Source organism: Oratosquilla oratoria, chromosome 13 (genome assembly GCF_046742065.1).
Source record: "Oratosquilla oratoria isolate Oo_2021 chromosome 13, ASM4674206v1, whole genome shotgun sequence".
NCBI classification, from domain to species: domain Eukaryota; kingdom Metazoa; phylum Arthropoda; class Malacostraca; order Stomatopoda; family Squillidae; genus Oratosquilla; species Oratosquilla oratoria.
In genome coordinates this window covers 60,575,187-60,600,599 of record NC_134789.1, presented here as the reverse complement: position 1 = coordinate 60,600,599, position 25,413 = coordinate 60,575,187, and the positions used below count along the sequence as shown (strand labels likewise).

At 39.2% G+C, this 25,413-nt stretch overlaps 1 protein-coding gene across 3 annotated transcripts in view; it reads right to left on the bottom strand.

Moving 5' to 3' along the window:
- The window catches only part of LOC143032452 (myotubularin-related protein 10-B), a 128,043-nt gene that overhangs the window by 25,951 nt on the left and 76,679 nt on the right, over positions 1–25,413 (bottom strand). The window contains exons 4-10 of one of the 3 annotated variants that reach the window (XM_076197258.1): positions 24,475–24,648; positions 22,628–22,785; positions 20,498–20,590; positions 18,014–18,064; positions 10,792–10,953; positions 1,711–1,770; positions 464–609 (exon numbers count right to left, since the gene is read on the bottom strand). In XM_076197258.1, the coding sequence (XP_076053373.1) occupies positions 464–609; positions 1,711–1,770; positions 10,792–10,953; positions 18,014–18,064; positions 20,498–20,590; positions 22,628–22,785; positions 24,475–24,648 (844 nt within the window). The remainder of the gene's footprint in view (positions 1–463; positions 610–1,710; positions 1,771–10,791; positions 10,954–18,013; positions 18,065–20,497; positions 20,591–22,627; positions 22,786–24,474; positions 24,649–25,413) is intronic. The other 2 variants (XM_076197260.1, XM_076197259.1) reach the window with 2 other exon arrangements.

Genomic DNA, 25,413 nt, shown 5'->3' with positions numbered 1-25,413 from the left:
TCATGTATCAAGGAGGAAGTGTGAAGGTATGCAAAGATAGTATGTGGGCTGAAGAGGATGGGAGGGGAAAAGAAGGAGAGGCAGATAGCAAATATAAACAAATTCAGTTATATATTTGTTTTCATTCATGGAAAAACATCCTGTAACAAAAGCCATTCCATTATATCTGTTTACATATCAAAGGCTTCTTCCTCCTTATATGGGAAGTAGCCAGCAAAGGCATGTACCCACACTAACCCCATTTATAGAGATAATAACCATTCAGGGTACAAACCCACCCCCACCCCACTCCCATTACCCATTAGTTTCCCTTTCATCTCAGCTCCTCATGGATGATGGGTCATCCCTGTCTTCTGCCCACTGCCTGGGTCGTAAGGAATGCTACAAGACAAAGCCATGTCTTGGGTCCTTCATATGAATTATCAAAAGGCATTAAATACAGTACATAAACATAATGGCATACCTGGAGTATGAAGTTCACGTAACTTGATATAGGCACTTTGCACTTCTTTCAACGAAGGTAAAATATCATCTAGAACATATATTGTGGGCCCAATCTTCTTTGGATGGCATTTGTGAACTTGTGCCATCATTTTGTTCTCCTGCTGTCTAATCAAACAAGAGAAATACAAATATCAAACATGTGAAGATAATAAAAATTCAATTTATGTAAATGTTTATGCAATGAAAAAGAAACTGAAAACTTCACAATTAGGCAGAAGTTGTATTCATAATGGAAAATTTAAAACTTGATAATGAAAAAAAAAAAAAAAAAAGGGAATGCATGGGAAACTTAAAACTTGTTGAAAAAAGGGAATGCAATAAACTGTAAAAATAATTATTGGACTTTATTTCTTTGGAAACTATTTATACTGACATTTTAACTAAGAACAAACCAATACTACCATGGGCAAGGTATTATTCAGCTTTATTCACTTCATGCTTATCATGATGAGGTTTTGAGTTTCCAAAGGTACAAGCTTGTACAAACTTAAGTAGCTTATCTACCAAGTGAGGTATGTACTACACTCAGCAAAACCTCCATCTGAATCTATTTTATTAGTCCTTTGTACCACATCCAAATAAGTATCAATTTCACTGATGTTAGGAATCCAGAAGATAATATTCTCCCACTGTCATCTAAACATGCACTAGAATTTACCCCTAGAAATTCCAAAGAACATAATTGAAAGCTATTTACAGAATTATGATCTACAAGCACACAATAACCTGCAAAATTTAGGTATTTGCCATTACATCTCAAAGACATCTCTGGTACAACAAGCAGCTGAACTATGGGACTCTGTCTTGGCTAAAGCAGATGAAGAAGCATGTTGTAAAATGAAACTTAAGAACAGGAAAGAGAAATTAAGAAAATGCACAAAACGTACACATCACATTCTCTACACTATCCCAAAAATATGTTGTAGATTGCCATGCATCACATAATGAAAACTTATGTGGACTGTCAAGTCATATCTAACTTAAGTAGAGTATACACTGTTCTTGTTAGTGGAACCTACATTAGCACATTGTGTGCAACCCTGCTGAACAAAAAGCTAGCTTTTCTCACGAGCTCTGCATACAGATATACGCAAGAGGAAGTCTGCAGCCCTGGGTTAGTGTCAGCACCTCTTAAAATCCTCTGCCATAACTACAGGCTGAGAGAGAAAGACCCAAGAAGCAATAACATTTACTGAGACAACTTACAAGGCCTCTTCTTCCAATTTCCTCCTCTTCAGAGTTCCCATGGACTTTGTGACTGAGATCCTAGGACAGTGTAAAACCATGACCAAGTAGCACAGACACCAGATAATACTAGTAATATAAACTATATTAAAAAAATAATAATAAATAACTAAAATAAAAATAAAAAAATAAAATGAAAATAAATGAATAAAAAAAATGAAAATAATAAAATAAAATAAAATATATAAAATAATAATAAAATAAAATATCTATTTATCTATATACTGACAGGTTTCTTTCACCTTATCAGGTATGTAGCCAGTCAAGGTATACACCTAACCCCACCCACCCCCACACCCATCTGTCACCCATTTCCCTTTTATCTTAACTCTTTGTAAATGAAGAGTCATTTCTGTTCCTCACACACTGCCTGGGTCAGAGGTAATGCAATACTTTCCGTATGTTCCTCCTAGACAAAGTCACGGCATAAGAGGGTCTGGGAGGAAAACTCCAACCAGAACCCTAAAATATGGTCATTAAAACAAAATAAAATACACAAACAAAATAAACAGATAATAATAATAAAAATTGATATAATAATATTATCAGTGATCATATTAATATAATAACAATAATAATAATGCTTCTTCAAATTTCATTGACTGGAAACTGCTAGCTGGCAACAGTTCTAGGGCCCTCCCACTGACTTCTTTGGGAAATAATATTGGACTATTTTCTGTACTGCATTAGTGTACTTACTTTCCTTATTTATTTATTTATTTATTTATCTATGCATTCATTTATATTGTTTATTATTATCTATGCTGTTATAATTCTTTGTTTGTTTATTTATCATTATTATCATTTTTTTGCATCTGACCTAGTTATGGACCAAAAGGTCTCCTGTTGGCATGCTCCTCCTTTGTAATCCTTTGTATACAGGAAAGGATCAACACTTGTTGGGTAGTCTTCTATTCTCCAATTGATCACACATAGCCTCAAATTCATGTCCAGTTTCTTGATTTCAAATTATATTTAGATTTGGGTTCATGCATTTTTCCAGCTTGGGCTATAGGCCTATCCCCTTCTAAGCTATTCCAAGTCTTAAAGCATCTATATGAAAAACTCTATTTCTTCACATCCTTTAGACATGTAGTCTTTCTTAATTTGTTCTGGTGACCTCTTAAAGCTCTCCTATCCTTAATCAAGAAATCTCTCCTTGGGACTGTTTCTGTCACCAGTTTACAGTGGTAGAAGGAAGGAAACATTTGTCAGGTGTCAGTTCTCTTTACGTGAAAAGGGAGTAGAAATCCATCTCAAGTCTCCATTCAGGATAAATTGCTTAATTTTATGTAGTTACTATCTCCATTCCAGATATCAACTGCTTAATTATATGTAGTTAATATCTCCATTCAGGACATCAACTGCTTAATTTTATGTAGTTAATATCAACTGAATGGAAAAAAAAACAGTTGCATGCCACTCAAAAATCTAAAACAACCTACAACTTGTTTCACAACACATCCATACAAAGACACATTCACATTCAGATCACAAAACATGCACTTCAAAACCAACCACCAAACTGCCTACTCCATCAAACCCTTGTAAACATTAGCTCAACTGAAAAACCCCTTCCATGAGAAGAATCACACTAGTATGAATATGCTCAGGTTACCATCCAGCATCAAATCGTCATCAACACAACTGGCTTAGCTAGAGAAACTCTTACACAAGACGCCAAGCACCTCGTCTTACACTGCCCTTCCCTAGCCTTACCTAATCAGCAACACATTTCTTTCTGTGTAGAGTGAGATGGCTGATCAATTGTTTCCTTAGGGTTCACTAAATAGAAAGCCTATACTCCCACAGATCTCTCTGTGAAGAAACTTTGGACTGTTGTCTGTGTTGCATCTGTATGGGACTGTTTCTATGTCACTGGGAGAGGAGGCTGCTGGTTGTCAGCTCTCTATGTGAGGTCATTAAGCAAAGAACAAAATCTTCAGCCCTTTCACTCTTTATACACATGAACATTTCACTCCTTCCTCCCCATGTAAAGACTGCACCTCATCACTTTCCCAGCAATACCACCAGTTCATCCCTAGTGCATTCCTCTTATGAAACTGGCACTACCTCAGTCTATACATTCTTCTCTGACTCTGTCATTCACACACATTTTCACTTGATTGACACCCTAACCATATGCTCTCATGGTTTCACTGATCTATCCCTTGCTTTTACTCCAACCAACACCAATTCATGCATTCTCTGAAGATACTGAAAATACTTCCATTCATTCTCAAAATATATAAAGATGCCATGTCCAGCTTGTCTGTAGCCTCTTTGTGGTGGAATTGCCAAATAGAATGAGAGGAAGCCATTACTGCCCATCAAATTTGATGAACATTCTTCACAAATGGACATTTTCTTCCACCTCCACAATGAGGTGCAATCCAAAGGGGCCCAGAAACTCTTTCTATTCATCTTAGCACTTCTCTCCATACATTCCAATCTTTTCACATACAGAGGTGCCTTTGCCTGCTCTCCCACACCTAATAGCCAGGCACAGAAACCAATCCATGCCCTTACACATGCCCAAAATAAACACAAACAATAATTCACACATCCATTAAATGCAACACAAGCCACTTAGGGCTCCACTTAACATCCACTACTCTCACCAATACAAACTAGTACATTAAGAAATGTAATAGCACCTGTCACACAACACATACACCCATAAATACATTGACAGAAAAATATACCTTAAACTTACTAAATCTATATACCATTAGGCCTCTTCCCCATTATAAGGGAGGTAGCCAGCAACGACATGCACCTATCTCCACCTATTTCGCTCGCATACATCATCCATTTCCCTTTCATCTTAGCTCCTCTTTGATGAAGGGTCATCCCTGTCCCCTGCACACTGCCTGGGTCAGAAGTAATGCAACAAGACACAACACATCTACAGCCGGGCCAGCTGAATCATTTGCATGACAACTCTCCTTCCTCATCCCCTCATGCTAAAGTAGAGATGAGAAATCCCTTCAGGCCATGTTCATCTATAGTCCACTAACACATATCTCTTGCCTTCTCCCCTCCCTGCTCAAAGCCCACTTCATCTATCTCATTCTTGGTCTTCCTCTGCTACATGTAACTGCAAATATCTAGAACTGTCCACCTATTTCCATTACTGCCACCTTCATCTCTTGTACATCTCATTACCTTGCTTTGACAAACATTTACTTTCAACTTCTTCCTATCACATACCTTCACAAACTTCATCACAAACTGCCTTAGACCCTCCTGTAACCCAGCCACAACCACAGTGCCATCAACAAACAACTGGCACACCTCCCCCTTCCCTCCACTCTCTCTAACCATCATTTATCTGCCCATCATCCTTTCATCTATCTTCTGTACCACCTCGCCCATATACACATTGAACAGCCATGGTGACATAACACAAGCCTGGCACAGCCCCACTATCAGCAATAATTAAATGAAGCAGCCTTGCTGTGGATGTGCTGTGTCTTGTGACACTGCTTCTGACCCAGGGCAGTGGTGAGATGCAGGGTTGACCCATCATCCAGGAGGAGCCAAGATAAGAGGGAGGGAGGGGGGTGAATGGGAGTGGAGTATGTGGGGATGGAATGGGTGGGAGTGGATCTTATGCCTTTGTTTTTAGGCTGCCTCCCTTGTAAGCGGGGAAAACGCTTTTGTTACATGTATGTATATATCACACTCATCTTCCTAACTCCTCCCACTACCACATTCAATTCGTCTCTAACCTCCTCCATGTTCAACAATTCTCTGAAATGCTCTACACATCTTCTTCTTACTGTTTTCACTCCCATTAACATCTATCCATCTTCAACTTTTACCTTTTCCTCTCTAGGATACATATTTACATACAACATATACATTGCTCTTATCCACGAAACAAAACTAATAGCACAATCTACATTAACCACATTCACAGACTGCACAACACAAGGATGGAGTTATCACAGGAACACACAAGAGCATGCTCTTAGAAAAAAAAAAAACTCAATAGAAATACAAAGAAAACAACTTACAACATTACATATATTTATAAACCACCTACTTCATCAACTCCCTAAAGGCTCAACATCTCAACTCACTAACAAACAACAGAAAAACCCCTCTCAAAGCATTCAGGACACCATCCAGCTGCAAGAGTATCGACACAGAATAAACCTGGCAACATAATCAAACTGTCCTTGATGCAACCATCACACAGAGGACACTGAACACCTCATGTTACAATGCCCCGTACTAACTATTCTTAGACAACAACACAATATTTCTACCTTGAGTGACCTATGGATTCTTCCAGCAGCTGTTGCTGGTTACTTGGGAACTGTGGGTCTCCTGCAAAAGAGACCTGGTGCAACAAATTGATCGATCATTCCTATACTGCGGTTCTGACTACATAATTATATGCATTTCATTAAATACTGTAGGGACTTTAATAGTACCCTTATGGATCAATTAAACAGCATTATCTTATATTTAGAGATGCTCGCTGGTTGAGCGGGTTAGGGCATCGTTACTTGTGGCAAAGGCCAAGATGATGACTATTCGAATCCTGCTCGGGGCGAGTTAAACTAAGGGCATGGTTTCATTAAATTCCACACTACAAAGTCCACTGTAAGGGGCACCGTCCTAGCCTCCTGATAGGGGGAAGTTTGTAACATTAAACCAAATCATCATCTTATATTTAGACAGGTCTCCATTTAACCCGTAAAATCTGACGATCCCTCAAATCAATTCGTCTCTGATGATGAATTTATAACCGAAAAATCGAGTCTTACCAAATTGAATAAAATTATGCTTAACTTCTTTGGAATACTCAGGTGCATCGGCCAAGACACATAAAAATCATATACCCACTCTTGGATGGCCATGAGAAAGGTCGGAAGTTGTAGATCTGGTGCGAGAATCAGTAGCAGCAACTTTTACTACCAGACATGGGGGGGCGTGCTACAGCGTGCTCAGACGATCCTGCACAATGGTTGGTATCAGCGCAGTTTGGTTTCAAGCACCTTTTACACCAATAGATAGAGCAAGTTCTTAGGGACACCATAAACGTGCAGAAAAAATTATTTGTTGGATTTGGCATCACTAGCCCTGCGTAGCCTACGAGTGTCACTATCACAATAACTTTCCTCTGTTTTTGGTTCTCGATCATATGGATCACTGTCACTCGCATACAAAAGCTTCCTCTTAGTTCCTTGAGGCATGTTTACACTAATATCACAGTGGTTGAGGTAGATAATCCCAATAAATAAGATGCAAAAAGCACTCCCGAGTCACCACGTGTATCAACGCTCTACCGCATGTATGAAAGCACTAACTGGCATCGTAGCATTCTCTAGGCAGTGTTGATAAGTCAGACAAACTTCCCTAAAAGTATGAAAGCACTACCAAATCTAGTGCGATTTCTGTAAGGGGTTGAATATCATGCCGCCCGGGCGGCATATTGGTTCTCCCCAGTGCTGCCTCCCGGGCGGCATATCGGAGTTAATGGGTTCAGTGAATAGTGAGCCAACTAAACTTTTATTATCTTTCAATTTTGTCGTCCTCAAATGTCTACTCCACCACGCCTATGACTTCACTTCTTTTTCTCGTGCTCCTGCGGTGGGGCAATAAATATGTCTCGACAATATTACCATGCATGTTGTACATACATACATACATATACCAAAGGCTATTTTTCCCTTTACACAGGGGGTAGCCAAAAAGAAAAAGGCAGAGAAACCACTCACACCCATTCCATCCCCTACATATTCCACTCCCCTCCAGCCTCCTCCCTCACTCTCATCTTGGTACCTCCTGGATGATGGGTCATCCCTGCATCCTGCCCACTGGCCTGGGTCAGAAGTAGTGCCGCAAGACACAGCACATCCACAGTGAGGCCGTTTCATTAATTCGGTGACCCTCCCTCTCCGTCCCCTCATGCATGTTGTGATGATGACATGGTTTAACGTCACAAACTCCCCCCCTATCGTAAGGCTAGGATGGTGCCCCTCACAGAGGGCTTTGTAGCATGGAATTTAATTAACTATGCCCTTGGTTCAGCTTCACCTGTGGCAGGACTCGAACCGCCATCCCCTTGACCTTCATCGCACAGTAACGACGCCCTAACCCTCTCAGCCAGCGAGCTTCCTATGCATATTGTAAAAAGTGATTAAACAAGGTTTCGTTAGGGGACTGGCGAGTTCTGTTTCAGTATTTTTCTACCATGTGTAGTCAAGCCATTCTTTAACAAGCCATCCTCTTTGCCCGGAGTTAACCTTTTCAATTAGAGTCAAATTTTTGCACACAGCATTGGATGCCTGAGTTACAATGATTGATGCATCACAACACTCACGTTATAAAACATAAAATCAATGCAATATTTTTCACTCTCCTTCACTGAGTAATAATAATAAACACTTTAAATGTGATCAAGCCAGTTCGCAGAATTCTGGGGTCACTCAGCTACAACCACAAAACAAATATAATGAAGATGCTGACACCAGCATCTTTGTATACACAACACACCTCATGATGCCTATGTAGGTGTTATCGTACGGAATAGGTTAAGGGGGTTAACTCTCATTTCGGTGAAAAATACTCGATTTTGTCAAACTTCGTGTGTGGACTGGTGTGGTGTCCCTGAACACCGCGGGACTGGTTTCCAGATGTATAACCCCACCCTTCTCAGGTAATGGTGGGTTTAAAGGGCCAGAGATTTAAATATCCGCCAGTCAGCCATGCCCCTTTCTTTGCTATGGTTTGTTTTCCTTGTATTTTGTCTTTTTGTTGTTGTTGTTTTTGAGAATTTTATACTCTGATATTGTTGTACGATAGGTTAGGCAGCAGTCACCACACTCAGTGCGATCGAAAAAGGGTTCAGCGTATGCGTGCGTAATTTCTCCACGTGCTATCCTGTTTTATACATTTCTTGTTTATAAATTCACTACTCCATAACTAAATATGTCAGATGTGATAGTTGCCGAAGTATTTTGCTCCATTCTGAACCTGAGAAGTGCAAGAATACTCACCTTAGCAAAGGGATTGTAATGCATGTGTACCATTCATTATGTGAAGGATATGGAAGGTTAGGATTGTCACGATTCTCAGCTGGCATGGGTACAAAAGAAATGTAATGAACATCTGCTGCTTACTTCCCAGAAATGGTCAAAGGATTATGTGAGTAGATATGTGCATTTGATACTCTTTGGAGGCACTTTTATGGAGTAGTGAATATATAAACATAAAAATGCTATTTTCTCAAAACTAGTTTTTTCGCACAAAAGTAACTATAACTTCGTGTGTAAATAAGCAATTTTGATCATTCTTGTTGGAAAATGATCGTGATACTTATATCTAACAATATTAGTAAATTCATTCTTAACCTACTTGATATATATTTTTGACAATTTTTTAAAGTTGTGATTTTATGTTTTTTTTATATAATTTGCTGTAAGGCTGACTTTCTTTCTTTTTCACTTATAATTACGAGTATACTAGTTTAGGTACATCTGGATGTCTACTAACTGTACACCAAAGGAAATCATTATTCTCCTTATACTTTTGGAAAAATAAACGTTATTTAAAAAATAACTCAAAATTGCAAGTAAATCGTCTGTTGTGTAAAAATTTCTTAATGGATTTCAATGAAATTTCTGTCACAGATGCATCCCATTTCCCTGCACATTGTGTTAAATTTCCATTGTCTTACATAAAAAGATAAGGTTGGGAGGACCAGAAATGCATAATCCGATCGAGCGAATCACTGAAATGAGAGTCAACCCCCTTAAAGACCATAGGTATACACATATCAAATCTAAGACTTCACCTTATCTCTAGCCTGTGTCTCACCTGGACAAATTTATCTGGCATTAATCAGAACACAAATTGTAGCATATGTCCCTCAATAAAGGGGCTAATAGTCTGACCACCAACCATTTCAATACCAGTGCACTGTATTTCATTCTTAATAGCACAGAAAAAGTAGCTGTGATTCATACCCAATAGGGTCCAAATTGATGAAAACACCCATTCAGGTTAGGGTCAATCTTCAAGTTGAATAAAGCTATCTACCACAATTTCTCTACAGTGGACTATAGTTTGTAAAAGTATATCATAATAGTAAATTTACTTGGACATTTTTCTATTCATTGCTCACAGCAGTATCAAATTTACCACAAAAATATACTTTTCTTGGCTTACACTGAAATAAAATAACACTTCCACCTCCCTGATATATCTTCATGGCACACTCCCAGACATTATGTAGATTCTAAACAATATCACATTAAATTACATATACTGGCAAACCTCATTATATGATCATTGCTATGATACTATTCATTTGGCAAACAATTATATATTGAACTTTTAGTAGGCTTGTATAAGGGATCACACGTAAGTAGAACTGAGGGATTATGAAGGACCATTTCGGTAAAAATTTGCCCTTAACAAATGCAATGGTTGAATTTGTGAAAATAGGTCAACTACATTATGAAAAAAAGTACTGAAAGTCTAAGATCATGTAGGGGAAAAAGTATGATAAACAATTGTATAATGAGGATTGCCTTCATTCTAAAAAATAGTAATTGAGTGGGATGTAAATTCCCACAATGATGACAAGCAAAAAAATTATGGTGTTCTATCTGATCCCAATTTGTGGGCTGTTTCATGGGTGCAAAATTACAAAAAACTGGGGATAGAAAGTGATGGCTATTTAACCAGTGCAGGGCAGACTAAACAAGTGAAGCAGGGTATACACAAATATGACAGCCTTAGATGGACTAAGTCTCATAGAAATTCCATGACCCAGAGGAGTAAAAATATTTCTAACATAAAGAGTGATAAAGAAGACTGTTAAAACCGTATTGACTGTATCCTAGAGATAAAAGTACCAGAATCTATACTCAGGTTGGAAATTTTTAAACAAATACGAGATTACCACATTCAAGGGCAAAACGAGTTAAATTATAATGGATAAAAGACTACACATGAAGGCAAAGGAGATCTTGACCCACAACCCGTGCAAATGAGTGATGAAATCATAACACGACATACTTATCACTGGTGCTAGGCGAGATCTGGGCCATTCGGACAAGAGCTGCTCCTGACGGCGAACCCCAGCACCAGACAGGAGGACGACTGCCCTGGAAGTGCTGAGCTGCGGACTCAATCTGGTTGTCTAGCAAATCTCGAGGAACAACCAGGGCTGTGGGCAGTCTGAGGCACAAAGTCTTTTGTAAGAAAACAAATGCAATACAAGTAGTCACCATAAAATATTTATGGGAAATTTTTGCATGATGAAATGAATACCAAACAAAAGAATAAACACAATGCATACAAATTGTAAAGTGTTGCATGTTTTGCAATACAGGTTTTCCACGCTTTACGATTGGGTTACGTTCCCGAAAACCAGATTGAATAACGAACGATCAGATAGCGAACTTTAGTTTTAATAGAATTTAATGGGGTGAGTAGTCTTGGCCTAGCTTATATTGTGAGATATATAACACTTTTCCACACCTTCCAAAGAGGTAGTGTTATAGACACGCTATTTCTTTATACAGTGGTTTCCCCGGTAGGCCTATATCCACTGGAAAGAGAAAAAAAAGAGGCTCTGTAAAACGCCACTAGTTACCCGATCCTGCATCGCACATACCTTTCATGGCTAGTCTTACTAAAATCCCAAGGAATCCTTCTCCTCATCCTCAGAAGTTGTAGGGCTTGATGAATCCTGGGCAGTAGAGGTGGACAGAAGAGCACCAGACGTAGACTGGAGAGGTGGTGGAGGGGAGTCTGGATCAGCCGATGCAGGGTGGGCGACTGGGTGGGAGGGAGCAGCACGTTTCAAGAAGCTGGAAATGGCGATTTGCCTTGCCTTTTTTTTTTTCTTGGCCTTGAATACATTTCTGTAGACCTTGAAGGCTCGGTCCACATTACAGGCAACTGTTCCACTCTGTGCTGGGTTTGGGTTCCTTTCCTTTATTTTTTTGATGATTGCATCCAGGCCAGAGAACACTCAGTGTTTTGATGTTGAGGCCTCATTGGAGCACATCATCATCAATCAATCAATCAATCAATCCATCATCATCATGAATCATCATCATAAATAATCATCATCATGAATCATCATCATGAATCATCAATCATCAATCATCATCATGAATCATCAATCATCATCATTATCATCATCATCGCCATGGAGAGCTCATTCTTGTCCCAACTCCATTAGATCTTCATTGCTGAGTGGCTTATCATGGGACTGTGGCAATTCATTCACATCATCTTCATCCACCTCCTTGAAGCCAGCCATATGCAAGAGCCTGACAATGTCCTTACAAATGGGTGCCACATTACTAAATCAAATCAAATCATCAGCTGACTTAACACAATCGGGCTACAGTTTCTTCCTGCAGCCACTCATTGTTTTTTCTGTCACCTCGTTCCATGCTGCACTGATACTGTCATGTTAATCAGCTGACTCATTGTGTGGCATTAGTAATACGCACTGAAAGTGGCAATCACACCTTGATCCATGAGCTGGATGAGTGCTGTCATGCTTTTGGGCAGAAACATCACCTCTATGTTGTCTGCCCAATCTTACATAGTTGTTGGGTGGCTTGGGGCATTGTCAACCAGCAGGAGGAAACAGTTGGCAATGTTTTCTTTGGCAGCATAGTCACACAGTGCAGGGGACAAATAATTTGCAACATAATGCTGGTTCATAGAAGACATCATCCAGGCCTTCTTGTTGGATCTATATATCACTAGAAGATATTCTTTCACATAGCCCTTAAGTGTCCTTGGGTTTTAACAGTGATAGATCAGTAAAGGCTTCATCTTCAGGTCCCCAGCAGCATTACCACCCAGCACCAGGGTTTCTGTCTTTGGATGCTTTAAATCCTGGCATTGTTTTCTCCTCCTTACTAATAAAGATCCTGAATGACATTTTCTTCCAATACAGGCCTGTCTCATCACAGTTTATCACCTGTTTGGTACTGTAGCCTCACTCTTCAATGTGTTTTTTCAGTGTTGGTATGAATCCTGCAACAGCAGACTCAGCAGAACTTCCTGACTCACCAGTCATCTTGATGTTGTGTAGGGCTCTTCAGGCTTTAAAACATTCGAACCAAACCTTACTGGCACTGAAAGTTGACTCATCCTTAACTTCATATCCTTTCTTATGTAGATCATTATAAATCAAGAAGGCTTTCGTTGTCACAAGGAAGGTAGAAAGAGAATTGCTGTGGTGAGACAGGTCACAATCCACTCCGGACTAAGTCCAAAATCTCCCTATCAACCTCAAACTATATTCCCTCCACCTTTTTCACACAAGAAAAATTGATAAACAGCAATAGCTCCCCTTCTACTACTTTTAGTTGGCAACACTGAAAGAATCCCACACAATTGCAACACAAAAATAGTCCAAAGTTTCATCCCAGAGAGATCTATGGGAAACCCCCAGGACCATTACTAGTCACTATGGGGCTGCAGAAACTTGAGGCAACAATCAACATCATTGCAACATATGTTACTGGACTGGAAGAGCATACATAATGCTAATTTATAAGGGTAAAATTTGCAAGCTTAAATGTAACATTTTTAATTATCCTTTAGCGTATTCCAAGTAAAGTGTATGGCAGAATCATAATGCAGAGGAAAATGAGAGCAACAGTATAGTTTTCACACGAGAAACCAACCCCCAGTGAATATAGCACAATATGAGGAGATAGATCCCAGACATTGAAAATGAGGTTATATTCACAGCTGTATAGCAGTTAATGGGCATTTAGCAATAGGCAGTCTACGATTAACCCTTTAGCTATAGTGACTTAGTTATCTGGCTTTAAGTTACTAAAGTTTAGTGATTATGCAGCTTTTATACAGCTGAGAAACATACTCTGGCCTGAAAAGGGTTTCAATCAACTAAGACCTCTTTCAGGCTAGAATCTGTTCCCATCAATGGTCATCATCAAGTGAAGAGCATTTGCCAATCACCATTGTTTCTCTAAGCAAACTCCTATGCTGCCACCCCTCCCAATCCAAATATATCTTATCACCATGGTTCACCATGGTCTTGGATCACATGTTGGACTCGTGATTGACAGTTATTTCCCTCCTGAAAGAGAGCTCAGAAGTCATATATGACCAATCTATGGGTAATGCTGTGACCTTACATGCACACAACCTTCCAACTCCCTGGCATGAGAATTGGAGTAACAGCCCACAGCGCAGAGATACTGAAATTATTTCAGCTCTGGGTGGGATTCGAACCTGGACCACCGTAGTGGCAGCCAGGAACTCTACCAACTGCACCACGAGTTGTTCAGTCCACTTGCCCCAGCTATGAATTCTGTGGGTGTCCTCTTTATCTAGTACACACCACGATGATCATGTGGCATGGAATGCGCGTGATGTCACCCACGACCTGACGCTTCTCTGACAGTGCGACCCTGCTTGACCCGACCTAACCTAATTCATTATAATTATGTAATTACACACCACAGGTGACTACCCACGTGGTATATATATCGGCTCCTGCCACATGTAAAACCAGTTCACTCATACCTTACAATAAAGGAGACGAACTCATTAAAATCTCTCTCTTCTCACAGTAGCATTGCTACAATCTCCTTCATAGAGGATTCTTTCTTACAGAGATAATCATATGAGCAAGCTCAACATCTAGGAAATGTACCACACACCTATATAATTAGAATAATGCTGGTAACAGGCCTACACTGAGTTCCAAAGATCAGTCTCTGGTTTGATGCATACTTGTTCCAGTGATACCCCATGATTCTCTGAAAGCATTTGGTACCAAAGATGTCAAGATGCCTCTTCAAGTCAGCACTTAAGGTCTGTGTCTCACAGCCATGCAACAAAACAGGAAGTATAATAAACTTTTCAATTCTGATCTTAGCCCTCCTGCATAAATATCAACAATATGAGAACACGACATGCTCTAGTTGAGCAAGTCCATAACACTAAGCACGTCTTGAGAGGATCCACCACTGTTAAGGCCTGTCCAGATGAGCAGACCTGATCAGCATGCATGCCCGTTAATGGGGAAACGGTCAAACTGCCCAAGTGCTCATCAAGCGAAATCACTAAGGCGGTGCCCGGTAGCTGGAGTTTCGACCATGCCAGATGCAAGTTAATATCATGAACCCACGGCATGCTTCCCTCCCACATCCCATGTTTCTTTTTCTTCTTTTTCCTTAGGAGGGTGGAGGGGTGTGGAGTGTGTTCAGGGATGGAATGGGTGGGAATGATTTTATGCCTTTTCCTTTTTGTCTATCTCCCTTGTAAGGGGGAAAAAGCCTTGGTATATGTATGTTCCTTAGACATAAAGCAATTATCATGGCGTACAATATCTTCTTATCTTCAATATCGTACCACACTCCACACGCTACTGGCATCATTGGGCATGCTCATCTATTCATCATCTCGGTCGTGTGGACAACATTCACGGGCAGGCCTGGCAGAATTTGCCCTCCAACCGCGCTGCCTGAAGGACATGGCTTTATGTATTACACTACCAAAGTATATGAAGCTTTACAAGATCTCAATATCTTCACCATATGCACAAACACAATGAACTGTGTCATCCAGTAAGCCCTTAAATGCCTGGAATTTGTCTTCTTTGTCAAACGGAACTGGAGTCCCAGTTATCTCACTATGAAGTGACTCAAGGGGTGCAACCAGGATTTTCAATGACTCCACATGAAGTAAAATATCATCGGTAAAGACAAGTTCAGTATCCTTAGTGCTGCCAATGGATGCTCTATAATGACATTGATAATTTTGTCCAATACCTTCAAACTCAGTGTCTCACATGACACTTCACTACTCCTAAACCTTGAACACTTTTAAATACATTTCTTGGCAATTTTTTGAGTTTCATATTTGAAAGTATTCAAAAGATCTTCAAGGTTCTAGAGTGCTAATCACTGAATCAATTAGACTGCCACCACATATTCCTGGGCAAATGTATCATCCCCATGTTTGTCCACATGAAATCCAGGTGGATTACATCTCCACATTCTCCTGAATTTTATCGATATGCAGTCTGAGTGTTATGCCTATATGTCCCAAAAAACTAAGCACTTTGGTAAACCCCACAGTTCTGTTACATCCTCCAATGGATACTAACAAGCATGTGATCATTGTCCTCTGTCTCTCCTCAAGCATTGTTATACCAAGTCTGCTAATGTATGTGGCTCTTGTCTCTTAAACTAGGAATTATCATGACATAACCTTCAGGATTTTTTTGTCAATCTGGGTGTCCAACACACCTTCCTTACTGGCAGGACACGAGTAGGGGAGTCACTCTGATCGCTAATAATCTGACCATGTGGCAGGTAGTGGTGGGTAACACAGTACCTGGAGAAGGACAACTGTGCCTAACCTGACAACTACTGTACTCCCCAACTGATATCACCACTCCCAAACTACAAAAAGTTACCTGGCCTTAGCCAAAACATAATGTAAGCACTGTTATGCTGCATAAATAATACCTTTACCAAGCCATTTCAAGAAACAAAGCCTTTCAATAAAATAACACAATTTACATTGTTCCCGCTGCAGATTTATATACAGGTAACCCTCAATTATCATGGTTATCTGGTGCCAATAAATGCTTATATAACAGGAAACCAAGTCAATGGGATTTAAGAAATGTGGAAAATTCTTCAAGGTTCCCATAGATTTTCCTCAAAAAAGCCATCAATGGGCCACTGACCCATACATTAAGATAAATATTAAACATTAAATGCCCAATATCTAGTAAACATATGCATAATCAATACAACAGAATAATAAGTTAGATAATAAATACAAAAAGCCACTGACATATCTGATGGAATAAGGCCATAGGCATGACCTGGATTTGGTTCCTAATTATTTCTTATCTTTAAGAAAACGTATTCCTGGTGTTTTATGTATGTATGTATGGGCATGTAGCAATGTCTGAAATCATCTGAAGCAATGAAATACATGTTGAAATGTAACATCATTAATTCAGTAAAAAATAATTATTTGTCCTACATCCCTTTTTATGCAAAAAATATTTAGCCTACAGTATTTTTGCTAATCTTAATAATTCTGGTGTTTCTACTGGATATCACTTATTTTGTATTCTCCTTTTCCTGACTTTTCAGCCAACATATCAAAGACCTGACAGCAGAAATCAACAAGAAAACAAACCTACTTATATCCATTGCAAGCAATGATTTTGGACAATAGAATCTATAATAACCATCTAGAAGCAATTTATAAGAACTACCATCAACTATACCTCCACATCAAGGTTCCCAACAATCACGAAAACAAACCTTTATAGAAAGGACCACTAGGAGTAATAACAGGATACACCAAAAACACCCCAACTGGACATTATGCATACAGAAATCAAAATCTTCCCCTAAGAAAACAACACGAAAATGATTGGAACACAATTCTATGCTAGAACCATAAACACACACATCCTTCACATTAATTTCACAAGCACCATTAACTGAATGCAACATGTAATCTACACCAGCAGCATACAACTCAAACCTCTATAAAAACCTATCACCTATATCAAACTAAACATCCACACAAAAACAATACAAAAATCTAAAAGCAAATTAGATATAGCAAGATACAGAGACAGGACACCACGAGCATAGCTCTCCTTCCTGAAAGATACAACTAGGTTATTACAACTAGGTAGGCACATACATACACACTCAGATCATTAAACAAGCCCTCACAGACCGGCAAACTCAATACTCCACCAACCCTAAACATATGTTCCACAAAAGAAAATCCTCCCACATATGATAAGAACCCCACGAGCATTCTTTGCTGTAAGGACACCATCCAGCATGAAAACACTACTAACACAGAATAGGCCTGGCCAGACTTGTCCCAGATGCAATCACCACACCAAGGACACAGATCACTTCACACTACAATGCCTCACACTAACAATCCTTAGAAAACAACATGATATATCTTTCCTGAGTAACTTATGGTCCCACCCAAAGGTTGTTATCAGTTACCAGATGGCTGCAGGTCTCCTGCACGAGCAGAAGCAAGATTTGAATATTTCAGTCAATTTTCACCACAATAATGAAGCAAGGACTGCATCATTGTGTTCATGTTGATTTTACAAAACACCATGTTATAGAAAAACCGTGATAATTGAGCCTTTTTTTTTTTTTAGGCGAGGGTTACCTGTATATATATTTTTATTGCATAAAAGCTGAATAATGATCACAACATTACTTACGAAGGACAAAAATTATAAAGCTGAATGTCAGCCGACTTTTCATCCACAATCCTAAGGGGGAAAAAAAGCATACAAAACACTACTCACACTTGAGGGACATACAGATTATAACACTTAAGATGTATAAAGCTTTCAACAGTCATAACTGTGAGGTATAAATGCACACTAATTACAAATTTAAAGGGAAAGAGGGTAACAATGACAGCAGTCTAAACACATCTTTAATAAAGCTTTTAAATAAGTAATACCAACATAGAGAAAAGAAGAAAATAATACAAATGATATAGATAATCTATGGAAGGTGTTTAATATTCTTAAATGTATAACACCTCACACAACATTCTTTGATGACGGGAGAATAATGTCCACTTATAGAGGAATACCGAGTCATTTCTCCTACAACTTCTTGAATCTCCCCTTTACTTCCCATCACTCCACCTCTTCATATTTCCTATATACAGCAAACCCTTGATATAACAAACAATATGGTGACAGGGGTCTGTTGTTATATCCGAAGATCTGTTATAACTGAGGATCTGTTATATCCAATGGAAATACCGGACAGATTCGTTACATCCTGAAGTTTATCCAGTATTAGAGATTAGTAGGATTAGAAATTACACTAAACCCTCAGTATAATGGACGATATGGGGACAGGGTTCTGTCGTTATATGCGAAGATCCATCATACTTAGGAATACTGTACCCTGATATAACTTTCACCGTGTCATCTGTCATCTTCTTATTTTTCACATCTTTCCACACTGACCTATATTTGTCGAAAATTTCTTAAAAAGTCATTTGATTATTTAGGTCAAGGGTATTCAACATCTTTTGCTCACTTTCAACTTTTATACATTTCAAGAAATTACAAAAGGAAGTTGGGAGATAGGGTTATGGAAGAGTATTGGGATGGTTTGGACACATGGAAAGAATGAGTGAAGAAAGACTAGTAAAAGAGGTGTGGAAGGCAGAGGTGGAAGGAGTGAACATGAGGGGGGCCACCTAGAATGAGATGGATGGATGAGGTAGAAGGGTCTTTGGGAAAGAGGGGAATGTCTGTTGAGGAAGGATGGGAGAGGACAGAAGATAGGGGTGAAAGGAGAATGGTTGTGTATGGATGATGCTGTGATGCATGAAAGAGGGTGGAGGGGAGTAGAGTATGTTGGGGATGGAATGGGTGGGAGTGGTTTTTATGCCTTTGTTTTTTGGCTGCCTCCCTTGTAAGGGGGAAAGAGCCTTTGGTATGTGTATGTATATACAAAAAGCTGCTGGATATCTAGTTGAAAATTTGGATATATTTTGACAGTGCAACAATCAAAAACACTTCATATGTCCACTTTATCTATGATGTAGCTATGTGTTTTAACTGAAGCACCCCTCCCTTGTAAGGAGAAAGGAGCTTTGGTTTATGTTAATATTTTCCCTTTCTGAATTAAATCAGCAAAAGAAATTCCAATACCTTACTACATTACTACACATAAAACACTAAAATGAAGGGGTGATCATGCTGACAGTACTGTCTGGGGCAGAGAAATGGAACATAATAGAGGAAGAGTTTAAATGCATTTGAGATGAAATGTCTGAGAAGTATGGTAGGGGTTACACAGTTGGATAGAGTGAGAAACAAGGTGGTGAGGAGGAGAGGAGGGTAGAAAATAAGATGGGAGATAGAACGAGTGAAGAAAGATTTGTAAAAGAAGTGTGGAAGGCAAAGGTGGATGGAGTGAACATGAGAGGATGACGAAGGATGAGATGGATGGATGAAGTGAAAGGGGCACTGAGCAAGAGGGAGATGTCTGTTGAAGAAGTAAAGGGAGAAAGCAGAAGATTGGGGTGAATGTAGAGAACGGCTGTGTAGGGACGATACTGTGATGAATGGAAGGGAGTAGGGGATGTGAAGGGTTAGGGAGTGGTTATGTGTGAACGATATTTTGACACCGACTAAAAGGGATCTCTCCCCATCATCAATGTTTCTATAAGAGGGGATGGAGTAGGGGGGTCACCGATTAAGTGAAGGCCTTGCTGTGGATGTGCTATGTCTTGCTGCATTGCTCTGTCCCAGGGCAATGGGCAAGATGCAGGGATGGCCTGTCATCCATGAGGAGGCAAGATGAGAGGGAGGGAAATGTGGTGGACAAGAGTGGAGCGGGTGGGGATGAAATGGGTGAGAGTGGAATTATGCCTTTTGATTTTGGCTACATCCCTGGTGTTGGTGGTGGTGGGGGGGCCTTTATATATATATATATATATATATATATATATATATATATATATATATATATATATATATATATATATATATATATATATATATATATATATATATGTATGTATGTAAAACACTAAACCAAAGTATCAAATATCAATAAAATAATGTATGCTCCATCTGTTTGATCCACCCACACTATTCATTAGATAATTCAAAACAGTTTCAACTTAACCTAGACTAAAATATAGACATATAAGTAATGCTATTACTTACGATGAACTAAGGTTGAAGAATTCATTATGTTTGGAAACTCTCCAGTTAGGACACCCCGTCCTACGGATTTCACGTTCCCAATCACTGGCAACACTGCAAAACAAAGGATCCAGATGACATTATGTAATCTTGCAATAAAAAATGCACATAAGGTTGCATCTCGTAACATTAGTAATATATGCCTTCATTTGATATATAGGGGTGGAGTAAAATGTTGTAAGGGAAGCAAATAAATGTCTTGGGGGGCTGAAAAGGGTAATGGGAAATAGGCAGCTGGGTATAAATGTAAACAGAAGACTATATGATGGGGTGAATGTGCCTACAACACTGTATGGGGTGGAGACTTGGAATTTAAGAGCGACAGGAAGAAGTTTAAATGTGTTGAGATGAAGTGTCTCAGATGTATGGTGGGTTACAAGGTTGGATAGAGTGAGAAATGAGGAGGTAAGGAAAGCAAGGATGGATAAGGAACTGGCAGATGTGGCTGATGAAAGATGATTGGGATGTTTTGGGTACATGGAAAGAATGAGTGAAGAAAGATTAGCAAAAAGAATGTGAGAACTAAAGAGTCATAGAATTGCCCACAATGGTATAGAACTCCATTTCCATTACGAAACTGAATATTTTACACATATAATTGCAGGGGGGGTATATAACTTGAAAATGCAATATTTTCAACAAAAATGTCATAGAAGTAAAGTATCTTAGAATTGTCCAAAACAGTAGAGAGATTTGACCATGTACAGTACTTTTACTATTGGGTGTTTTCTTTTATTCATGGATGTCTGGTGTGAATAATGTCATCATTGTTGTTGTTCTTGTTGCTGAAGTTTCCATTGTACTTTTTGAGCCATTGTCCCAGTTTTTCAAGTAGGCTTGGGCATTCTTGGCTGCTATTTTATATTTAGTGTGCTAGGTTATTACTGTCAAGTCATTTGCATATAAGAAACGATTGGTGTTTAGTTCCGGTTCTGGAGTTGGGAGATCACACATGAGATTGAACAGTATTGGTGAAAATACTGCAGGGTGAGAGATTCCATTGCATAGCCTTTTTATACCATAGCTTTGGTTGTTTTGGCCAAGTCTATATGATACAACAGTGGTTCTCAAACTTTTTTGTGAGCGACCCTATTTGGAACATTTCAATACTTCAAGACCCAGAATAAAGTAAAGAGAAACAAAATGGACAGTGATATATACCCTTTACTTTGGAAAAAAAAAATAATGTGTACAGCTTTTCTTTAACAAAACTAAATTAACAGAATCCATGGCACTGCATTTCCTTCAGAAAACTAAATTAATGGGATCCATGGTGCTGCTTCTCAGCTACCAGTATTTCAAATCATGGGGCCCTGCGACCCATAAAAATTTATCTCGCGACCCAACTTTGGGTCACGACCCATAGTTTGAGAACCACTGTGATAAGACATATGAAGAGTGAAAAAAATAGGAGAGAGGAGGAAGGAAGGAGGTGATGAGCCTATGCCAGGTGTGTAGTTGTGGTTGAAACCATCACCCTTGCCCTATATGCTTGGACTGTTAGGGCAGATAATAGTCACTCCTGGGAATAAGTACTAGATTCAAACCCACAACTAAGTGGATGAGAGAGCTAGCAATCTTTTTTCAATAATGATAGACTCACAGTACCAATAACAAAAATCACTGCCTCAAGTTTCACCGACTAGAAACCTGCAGTCCTACAGCAATCAGCAACAGTCCTCAGGCCTCTCCTATCCTCTATGTATAGAAACCTTGGACTGTTGTTTGTGTTGTGTTAATGTGGGTATATTACCCATTACCCTGAAGGTTATGATCACTGGCTGTCACCTTACCTTACATGAACAATCTTGGGAAAAATAGTGTAAGCTCACTGAAACTCCAACCCCAAGGGACTCCATATCCGGATGAAGGTAAGAATGTTGACTGGCTGTGATGATGGGGAGATGATTCTTTCCATTGTTTATCTTGCAGAACCACTACTGGTAGATACCTATCATTGGTCCCATGCTACCAATACTAAGGAAAAGTTCATTTCCTCGAGCACTAAACTAAATTTAGCAAACGTCTCTAACAATGACAGGAATCCATGGTACCAACACTGCAGAGCAATTCACTTCCTTGTACACTCACCTAAATTCAGGGATACCAGAGTGTGGGACTGGCTTGCCATTGGAGAGGTACAGGTGGTCAATCCTTTGTGGATAAGCATGGTGGAGAAGTGCCTGGGCAATACGAACATCTTGTCCTTGTGGAGTAAACTTAAAGCTGAAATTTATCACTCGGAAATTCTGAAGAAAAAAAAGAGAGATAAAAAAAATTAAGTTGTATTAGTAATTCTGAGCTCTAATTAGATTAAATGCTACACACTACAATATTGAATTGTGATACATACATATACTAAAATGCCCTTTCCCACTAATAAGAGAAAGGCCTAGTGAAGATATTCACCCGCCTTTCATCCACACAGTTTTGGTCTCCGTCCTACAAAATGGACATTAATTCACTAGAATCAGTACAGAGAAGAATGACCAAAATGATACATGGACTCAGAAATTTGCCTTACGAAGAGAGGCTTAGGCACCTTAACTTACACTCTCTGGAAATATGCAGAGTGTGGGGTGATCTAATAGAGATGTTCAAATGGATCAAGGGTGATACAAACAAGGTCATCATATTAAAACAACAGGGCAGGACTCGCAGTAGTGGATTTAAACTGGACAAATTTAGATTTAAGAAGGAAATAGGCAAGAATTGATTTACTAATAGGGTGGTCGACAAATGGAATAGACTTAGTAACCACGTAGTAAGCACTGAAACAATCAGTTGCTTTAAGAAATGATTAGACAACTTTATGGATGGGGATGACAGGTGGTGATGGATACGGAGCAGCCTAGTGTAGGCCTTATGGTCTCTTGCAGTCTCCTTCGTTCTTATGTTCACACAACCATTTAATGTCCTTTGCTCCTTGTGAACGAAGGATCATCTCCATATTCCATCCACAGCTTGGGTAAGAAGCAATAGCCACACCCCATCATCCACTTAAGAAACTACAGAATAGACAAGAATAAATCCCTTCAGGCCACATCAATTTCTCATTATCAACATTCTCCATTCACATCTTTCTCTTGGCCTCCCCATTCTCTATCAATGTTTGACATACATTCCCCTTTTACCCAAGGCTCCCTTCACCCTATCCATCCATCCATCCATCCATCCCATTCTTGGTCTTTCCCTTAGGGTCACACCATCCACCTCTACTTTCCATACTTTTTTAGCTAGTCATTCTTTCCATATGCCCAAACCATCCAAGAAAAATCCCTCTTACAAAAAGCAAGAACTACACTAGTTTCTCAAGTGGATGATGGGGTGGGAGGGTCACCATGTAATGAAGAGTTTGGGGTAAACCAGCTTCAACTGTCAGGCACTGTGGAGTTGCTGTGTTTCTGTCTATTGCTTCTTACCCATTCTACTGATCTCACATACCATCTCTGTACACTTTAGCACTTCCTCCTTGAAAAATACATTCTTCTTCTACTCATGTTTCTCCTTTCTCCTTCACTAAACCCCATACTTTCTCTTTCTCATTTAAATAAATGATAACAATACAGATTATATAATAAACATTCACTTGAGAGATATCTTGAATGACTAGTGTCCATGGCCAACTACCTGGCAGCTAAAGATGTTCAATGAAATACACACGAGGATCATATACTGTATGCTTGCATTTAAGTATGTACCATGTGCATTTTTAACAATAATTTCAATAAAAGCCATCTACTGGCATGCATGTCCATTTGTAAAAATTCTTAAACAAATTATGATATGCTTGAGGAATTAGATTTCTACTGGAAAGAACACGACATCACATTATTCTATAAGAATATATGCATGCTTATAGCTAATACTATTAGTCACCCCATGAGCAGTATTATCAAATTTAGTACTTGAACAATTACAAGCACAAGAATAACCACCTTAAGAATGATTTGAAGGCCTCCGATTCGGGAAGACAAAGGGGTGTTGGGGTAGAGGCGCTTCTTCCGAGATGAACCCTCAGTAATCTTGTACACTAAGTCGACTTCAGACAAACAGAAGTCATGAACCCTAAGAAATTCACTCTGCAAACTTCTATGATGTAATTCCTCCTCCTGCAAAGTATGAAAATACAAATCTGGGATATTACAAAAAATATAGCATATGTGCACATACACATGAAAAGAAACTCAAAAAGGATAGTTATAGAAGAGATCTGAAAAAGAATAGCTTCCCACACAGAGTGGTGGATATCTGGAATAAATTGGATGAGGCAACAGTGTGTGCAAAAACTATACAAGAATTTAAGAATAAACTTGATGCTGAAAAATACAAAGCTAGGTCACCACGAGCATAGCTCCCTTCCCATATAATACAACTAGATAAATACATTGGTCCTGCTACACAGATGTCAAAGAATACTATTTCGTCATTGCCTATCTTCAAGGAATAATGATAAAAACTTGCTTGTGGTGGTCCTGCAAAACAGGTGGCAAAGAGAACCTATTCCCTGTTGCCCATTTTCAAAACCCCCTTCCCTCCATCTAGAGGTGCAACACTAAGGGAATGACATTCAGTCCCATACTAGGCCCACGATCTCTATAAATTTCACCAATAATTCCTTCCCCATTTCACATAAGGAGAGCTGACAACTGATGAATGCTTCCATCCTACTACCTTCAGCCAGTGACAGAGAATCAGTCCTGTTTTGGTGATGGTATCTCATCTTGGGTTGCTCCGAACGGGGGTGCAATTCAGTTTCTTTATATGACATAACTGTTAGTCATGTGCAAAGTATATATACATCATACAACATATTTTGTGTTGGTTTTGCACCAGCTCTGAGTAGGTCCACCAAACCGAAAGAGCAGAGAATTGGC